Source organism: Salmo trutta, chromosome 32 (assembly GCF_901001165.1).
Source record: "Salmo trutta chromosome 32, fSalTru1.1, whole genome shotgun sequence".
NCBI lineage: Eukaryota > Metazoa > Chordata > Actinopteri > Salmoniformes > Salmonidae > Salmo > Salmo trutta.
Genome location: NC_042988.1, coordinates 35,720,442 through 35,728,178, shown reverse-complemented (window position 1 = coordinate 35,728,178; position 7,737 = coordinate 35,720,442). Strand labels below are relative to the sequence as shown.

Below are 7,737 nucleotides of genomic sequence, written 5' to 3'. Positions count from 1 at the left end.
GAGAGAGGCGACAAGGAGGGAGGGGAGGGAGGAGGGAGAGAGAGCCTAGACAAGGGAGGGAGGGGAGAGAGAGAGAGAGCCTAGACAAGGGAGGGAGGGAGAGAGAGAGAGAAGAGAGCCTGGACAAGGGAGGGAGGGAGGGAGGGAGAGAGAGAAAGAGAGCCTGGACAAGGGAGGGAGGGAGAGAGAGAGAAAGAGCCTGGACAAGGGAGGGAGGGAGAGAGAGAGAAAGAGCCTGGACAAGGGAGGGAGGGAGGGAGGGAGGGGGGGGGAGGGAGGGAGAGAGAGAGCCTGGACAAGGGAGGGAGGGAAAGCCAGGACAGGAGAGGGAGGGAGGGGGGAGAGAGAGAGAGAGAGAGAGAGAGAGAGAGAGAGAGAGAGAGAGAGCCTGGACAAGGGAGGGAGGGAGAGAGAGAGAGCCTGGACAAGGGAGGGAGGGAGGGAGAGAGAGAGAGCCTGGACAAGGGAGGGAGGGAGAGAGAGAGAGAGAGCCTGGACAAGGGAGGGAGGGAGAGAGAGAGGAGAGAGAGAGAGAGAGACTGGACAAGGGAGGGAGGGAGGGAGGGAGGGAGAGAGAGACTGGACAAGGGAGGGAGGGAGGGAGGGAGGGAGGGAGAGAGAGCCTGGACAAGGGAGGGAAGGAGAGAGAGAGAGCCTGGACAAGGGAGGGAGGGAGGGAGAGAGAGCCTGGACAAGGGAGGGAGGGAGAGAGAGAGAGCCTGGACAAGGGAGGGAGGGAGGGAGAGAGAGAGAGAGCCTGGACAAGGGAGGGAGGGAGAGAGAGCCTGGACAAGGGAGGGAGGGAGAGAGAGCCTGGACAAGGGAGGGAGGGAGGGAGGGAGAGAGAGAGAGAGCCTGGACAAGGGAGGGAGGGAGGGAGAGAGAGAGCCTGGACAAGGGAGGGAGGGAGAGAGAGCCTGGACAAGGGAGGGAGGGAGAGAGAGCCTGGACAAGGGAGGGAGGGAAAGCCTGGACAAGGGAGGGAGGGAGGGAGGGAGAGAGAGCCTGGACAAGGGACGGAGGGAGAGAGAGCCTGGACAAGGGAGGGAGGGAGGGAGAGAGAGAGCCTGGACAAGGGAGGGAGGGAGGGAAAGCCCAGACAGGAGAGGGAGGGAGGGAAAGCCCAGACAGGAGAGGGAGGGAGCGAAAGCCTGGACGGGAGGGAGGGGAGCCTGGACAGGACAGGGAGGGAAGAAGAGTCTGAACGGAGTGTGTTAACAACCATCAAGTTCTAGTGAACTGCTGCAGCGCTTTACAAACAAAAGGTCATCGACCCTCTGGCGACATCTGTTTGTTCTAGACAGACCCGTGTCTGTCATCGTACAGTACTCATCTTGTCTCACCAAATATAGGAGTTGAGCTAAAGCTTTAGCAGTTAGAAACACATCAAGTGTTGCAGGACAATGTGCTAGGCTATCAACCATCCAGACAGATGATAGCATTTCCGTCAGAGGAGGCTGGTGGGGGGAGCTTTAGAAGGACGGGCTCATTGTGTTTACTGGAATGGAATCAATGGAACGGAGTCAAACACGTTACCATGTGTTTGGTACCATTCCAGACATTACAATGAGCCCATCCTATAGCTCTTCCCACCAGCCTCCACTGCTATCCATCTGCAGCAGGGTTTTCCTAACTCAGTCCTGGGTAAGGAACGGCCATAGCACTAGTATGAAGGACATGTGAGGGAAAGTAAAAAGGGGAGAAAGCAGCATTTGGTTTACTGTACCCACTCTACTCATGTTAGTGCAAGGAGGAAGGAGAAGTTTGTCGACTCACCAATGGTGTCCATCTCACATCATTCTGAAGCACCTAGTTCAACAACAACGAAATAAAACATGTAAGGTGTGTTGTGACTGCCAGTGGAAAACAAAAACAATCAAACCATTCATTCAGTAGAGGACACTGACAACATGAAAGCTTTGAGGGACAAACAGGACTGAAAATCAAAAACAAAAGGTTGACATAATTTAGGCTAGCTAGCCTAATATTTGCTAAAATTGGAGAGAAAAAAAATCATTGATATCTGTAGCCTATAGGGTCGGGATATTTTGAGACACAATGACTGAATTGAAATGCCAAGAACCTAATTTATAGTTATATGGCAAGTCATTATTTTTTGGGGGGGAAGCGCAGATGGTCGACCGAAATGGTTTAGTGTGCGGGGCTTGCGCCTTGCTGGCCTGAATGAGGGGTGGGGGGGACCATGCTTCACTGAACAATGCACAAGTGGGCTGTTGCTAGTGACAATAGGTGGATCTGGTCAAAATAGCAAACCACATTCACATAAATAAATGATGTAACGTAAGGACACAGTCACGTTGGCATGCAAACATATTGTATCATTTTAAGAAAGGGGTTCAATAGATAGCTACAGTAAAAGCTCAGTTGATACCCTACAATAAATGATTTGCTGATGAGCTAGATTCTTGGTAACGTTAGCTAGCCAACCAGCAACACCAGGCTAGATGTTGTCAACTAGCTAACATAGCTAAATGACCACAACCTACGCTAGCTATATACTAGTTATCTAAACACGATTCGTTTTGCTCAGGAGAGTGAGTTTCTCGCGTCATCATTGTTGGCGTATATTTTCCTGCAGTAACACACCGTATCAAGCTAGTTAATTTAACTGGCAGTGATGATCAAGTCTAGACTGATGTTAGCTAGCTATTGTAGGACAACGTTAGTTCTGATGTGTCATTTAGCCAGCTAGACATGATCTAATGACTGATTGATGTAATGTAGTTCCTATGATGAGATTGATGTGCTTTGAATATTCCCAGGTAGCATGATGATGGGGTAACTTTATGCCCTGCGTTTCCAGTCACATCGAACGAGCTGTGGTGTGCTAGTTAGCGCAATGTGTCTGCATTGAACCACCAGACTCAGTGTAACGTTACGTGGGTGTACATTTGTGTGCTTGAAACTGTGTGGGGCGTTTTATGCATAACGTTAGCCCTTCTGTCTGTGCGTAGTTTATATTCCGTTTTTGATTCAGTTTTTGGCAATGGCATTCCTGTTTTACCTTTCGTCTCCTGGTTTCAGCACTCCCGCTCCAAACAAAGCATTGATATATGACTCGTAGGTTTTGCCTCCAATTGTCCACCTTATAAGCGTTCACATGTGAGCACCCGGCTGGACTCATGACTGAAACAACATTCAGTTTTGTATTTTAAATGATGAAACGTGTCCTAGAATCGAGAATAAGCTAACTAGCTAGCGCGTGCTTGCTGTCCAGTACAGAAGCTAGCTGTGGTTTCCGTTTGGAAATGGGACAGCCGCGACAATACCCAAAATCAGATTCGGCATCTGACAAATACGTCCTTTGTTGACATTTTTGTACAGTTATCCGTCTTCGTGAATCTGTTGACGTCTCAGACTGACAGTTGCCTTTATCCTCATGTCAAACACTTCCACTCACGATGTATTTGTCTAATGGTATGTTGTGCGTCGAGCCCGCCCAAAGCGAAACATGATTAGAGGATACAAAGAGAGGTGACTTCATGTTGGCTGAAGAGTGCGCTGGTGCGTTGTTTCCCGTTGAAGTCACGCCCCTTTGCAGTAAGAATAGGATTCTGATTGGTGAAAAAAGATGTCCTTTCATAAAGTAGGCGGACTCACTGGTCTAAAATAACCAATAGGGTGAGATAAAATCAAACCTGGGTCGCTTACTGGTTTTGTCAAATTGTCAGAAAATAGTTTTATTTAATTGACAATACCAAGTACTGCCCTTTCAACTAGACTACAGCGGTCGCCCGCCTGCCTCTGTACTAGTTAAAATGCGATGAAAATTGATCATATAAATTCATTTTTATTATGTACTGAACCACATGGTCAGACAGTAATGCATATATTCTGCACCAGTTGTACTATTTTGTGTGCAAGTCTATTTCAGAATCTGTGAACAGACTATCACTTACTGCATTATCTATAAGATGCTGACATCTACTGGTTAAAAAGTATATTGCACATTGACATCTGTGTTACTTTCTGGTTGTGTCAGAGTTGTAATTTAATTGACAGCACGAAGTACCGCCCTCACCTGTGCTGAGTTAACTCCACCCAACCAAAACAGGCTGAACTTTCAGGCAGTCTTTTTAAACAGCTCTTAAGCTAAAAGGGCATCATCATCATTTTCACAATTTCACAATATAATTCCAACCTCATACTGTGGAATATATATATATATATATATATATATATATATATATATATATATATATATATATATATATATATATATATATATATATAAAACATAGGATTATTACATATTTGACTGCACTGGGCATATTTCAGCAAATTGTGGGATAATATGACAGCTCTTTTTTTCTATCTCAGTAAATTTCTAAAACGAGTCACTGTAAATGAATATGTGAACTGTAATAGCCTACAATAAGTTGTAAAATATTAATTACAAATGATCATCAATCATTATTTAGGTTGTAAATCATTTTTATTCCCCCAAAAGTGTTTAGACATCCCTCTATTAAGAAGGCCAATATTCAGACTGAAGAACCACTTTGGGTGTTTCCATTATGTGTATCATAACACCTACAATGGGTTTTCGTTCGAACACCAGTGAACAGTGTGCTGCTAACAGCTTACCTTGCACAACCGACCCTCTGCTTCGCAACACACGTGACCGCTGTCCCATGACAACGTTCCAAGGGGTTGAGCCACCCTTTGGTGAGCCACCCTAACTGACCAACATTTTTTTAAATTAAAAACATTATAAAGGACATACTGGGAATGTAATACTTTTCCTAAAGCAGGCTTAGACAATGCCTCTAATTACTATAGTTGCCAGGCCCATTGTGAGATTATAAATGATGTTACAATCATCATGTTTAGGGCTATATAAACTATATGTATGAAGTGGACTGTCCTGTAGGTTTTAACTCCAACCCTGTTCCTGGAGAGCTACCGTCCTGTAGGTCTTAACTCCAACCCTGTTCCTGGAGAGCTACCGTCCTGTAGGTTTTAACTCCAACCCTGTTCCTGGAGAGCTACCGTCCTGTAGGTCTTAACTCCAACCCTGTTCCTGGAGAGCTACCGTCCTGTAGGTTTTAACTCCAACCCTGTTCCTGGAGAGCTACCGTCCTGTAGGTTTTAACACCCAACCCTGTTCCTGTAGAGCTACCCTCCTGTAGGTTTTAACTTCAACCCTGTTCCTGTAGAGCTACCCTCCTGTAGGTCTTAACTCCAACCCTGTTCCTGGAGAGCTACCGTCCTGTAGGTTTTAACACCCAACCCTGTTCCTGTAGAGCTACCCTCCTGTAGGTTTTAACTTCAACCCTGTTCCTGTAGAGCTACCGTCCTGTAGGTCTTAACTCCAACCCTGTTCCTGGAGAGCTACCGTCCTGTAGGTCTTAACTCCAACCCTGTTCCTGGAGAGCTACCCTCCTGTAGGTTTTAACTTCAACCCTGTTCCTGTAGAGCTACCCTCCTGTAGGTCTTAACTCCAACCCTGTTCCTGGAGAGCTACCGTCCTGTAGGTCTTAACTCCAACCCTGTTCCTGGAGAGCTACCGTCCTGTAGGTTTTAACTCCAACCCTGTTCCTGGAGAGCTACCGTCCTGTAGGTTTTAACTCCAACCCTAATCTACCGCACATGATTCTAATAATTAGCTGGTTGATAAGATGAATCAGGTTAGTTACAACTGGGGTTGGAGTGAAAACCTACAGAAGGGTAGCTCTCCAGGAACAGGGTTGGAGTGAAAACCTACAGAAGGGTAGCTCTCCAGGAACAGGGTTGGAGTGAAAACCTACAGAAGGGTAGCTCTCCAGGAACAGGGTTGGAGTTAAGACCTACAGAAGGGTAGCTCTCCAGGAACAGGGTTGGAGTGAAAACCTACAGGACGGTAGCTCTCCAGGAACAGGGTTGGAGTTAAGACCTACAGGACGGTAGCTCTCCAGGAACAGGGTTGGAGTGAAAACCTACAGAAGGGTAGCTCTCCAGGAACAGGGTTGGAGTTAAGACCTACAGAAGGGTAGCTCTCCAGGAACAGGGTTGGAGTTAAGACCTACAGGACGGTAGCTCTCCAGGAACAGGGTTGGAGTTAAGACCTACAGAAGGGTAGCTCTCTAGGAACAGGGTTGGAGTTAAGACCTACAGGACGGTAGCTCTCCAGGAACAGGGTTGGAATTCCATCGTTATTCCATTTCTTTTTAATTAAACAGCTTTTCTCGTCAGCATGCAAGACTAAATAGTGCTAAGGCAGCCCATCGGATTTCCCAACACTCCTGACAGCTACTCACCCCAATGCTAGGCATCACATTTTCATGGAATCCAATGGGCTTCTTTGTGCTATAGCTAGCCTAGCAAGCTGGGGTAAAAGGCAGTTTATTTAAAAACGAGCAGTATTTCAATGTTCTCGATTTCCCATATTGGATAATGGTATGATATAGAGTAGAGAGACACCTTCTATCCCTTGATTGAGGTGTGTTTTCTAGCTGTATCTCTAATTAGTCACTGTGATGCATAGCATTCTTTTCTATTTGAAGGAGAAGGTATTGAACCTCAAGTCAAAACCATTCCGGCTATATGCACCACTAGAGTCTACCTTAGTGTTAATACTGTCTGTATGTGTTGTTGATTGATACCATACACCCCCAATTCATCTATTGGCTGGCTTTGCATTCTCAAAAAGGCGGAGGAGTTTTTGAAAATCTACATTATACCGACTTCTTCTGACCCCACTACACCACTGGACAAAAATAATATTATCAAGCTAATTATAGGAAATAGTTGAGTTAAAATAAGTGAATCCTTTTGCTAGATATTGATAAAAATGTTTAACTATCGGGTTCGATCCAGGGCTGTGTCTCAACCGGCCGCGACCGGGAAACCCATGAGGCGGAACACTATTGGCCCAGCATTGTCCGGGTTAGGGGAGGGTTCGACCAGCCGGGATGTCCTTGTCCCATCGCGCTCTAGCAACTTCTTGTGGTGGGCTGGGCGCATGCACGCTGACATCGGTCGCCAGCTGTACGGTGTTTCCTCTGACACATTGGTGCGGCTGGCTTCCGGGTTAAGCGAGCAGTGTGTCAATAAGCAGTGCAGCTTGGGGGGATCGTGTTTCGGAGGATGCATGGCTCTCGACCTTCGCCTCTCCCGAGTCCGTACGGGAGTTGCAGCAATGGGACAAGAATGTAACTACCAATTGGATATCACGAAATTGGTGGAAAAAAGGGGTTAAAATAAATAAACAACATTTTAACCACAAACATCTATCTTAATTACTTGTCTAAACAGTGAGATAATATAACAGACTTGACTGCAGAGGCTTTGTGTCCATAGTGATGGTGTATTTGTGCTCAGATGCCACAAGAGCGAGGCATTGCTTTACAATGAAGGCCATGGATGAAGAAATGTGTCCACGAGGTTTGTTTGAGTAATGTGGTCCAGAGTCCACACACACTGTAGTAGTTTACAGGGTTCCTGTTCACTGGGACAGCTTTTCCACTGGAAAGAACAGGGCTTTCTATGGTGGCATGGTGAAGTTAGTATAGCACATGCATTGGGACATTGGTTGAGTCATGTTGGAAATGTAAAATGTTTAATAAGGAAAGCTTATTTCATGGATTTACTTTTTTTCTTTTAATTTAATAAATTCTGGGAAAATCACTGGGGAAGGTTGCTGTCTCTGTGAATACATTTCAATATGGTCCAATGGGCTTCTACCACATTCTTCTATAAGATCCCCTTTTCATTATTAGCCAGAAAAGTGATTGA

General features: G+C 46.0%; 1 protein-coding gene across 2 annotated transcripts in view; it reads right to left on the bottom strand.

The window, feature by feature from the left end:
- The window catches only part of LOC115171799 (ubiquitin carboxyl-terminal hydrolase 22), a 73,883-nt gene extending 70,403 nt beyond the window's left edge, over positions 1–3,480 (bottom strand). Inside the window, exons 1-2 of one of the 2 annotated variants that reach the window (XM_029728945.1) lie at positions 3,026–3,479; positions 1,777–1,809 (exon numbers count right to left, since the gene is read on the bottom strand). In XM_029728945.1, coding sequence (XP_029584805.1) covers positions 1,777–1,809; positions 3,026–3,145 — 153 coding nt within the window. In that variant the 5' untranslated portion in view covers positions 3,146–3,479. Of the gene's footprint in view, positions 1–1,776; positions 1,810–3,025 lie in introns of both variants that reach the window. The other variant, XM_029728946.1, reaches the window with a different exon arrangement.
- Between the last annotated feature and the right edge of the window lie 4,257 nt (positions 3,481–7,737).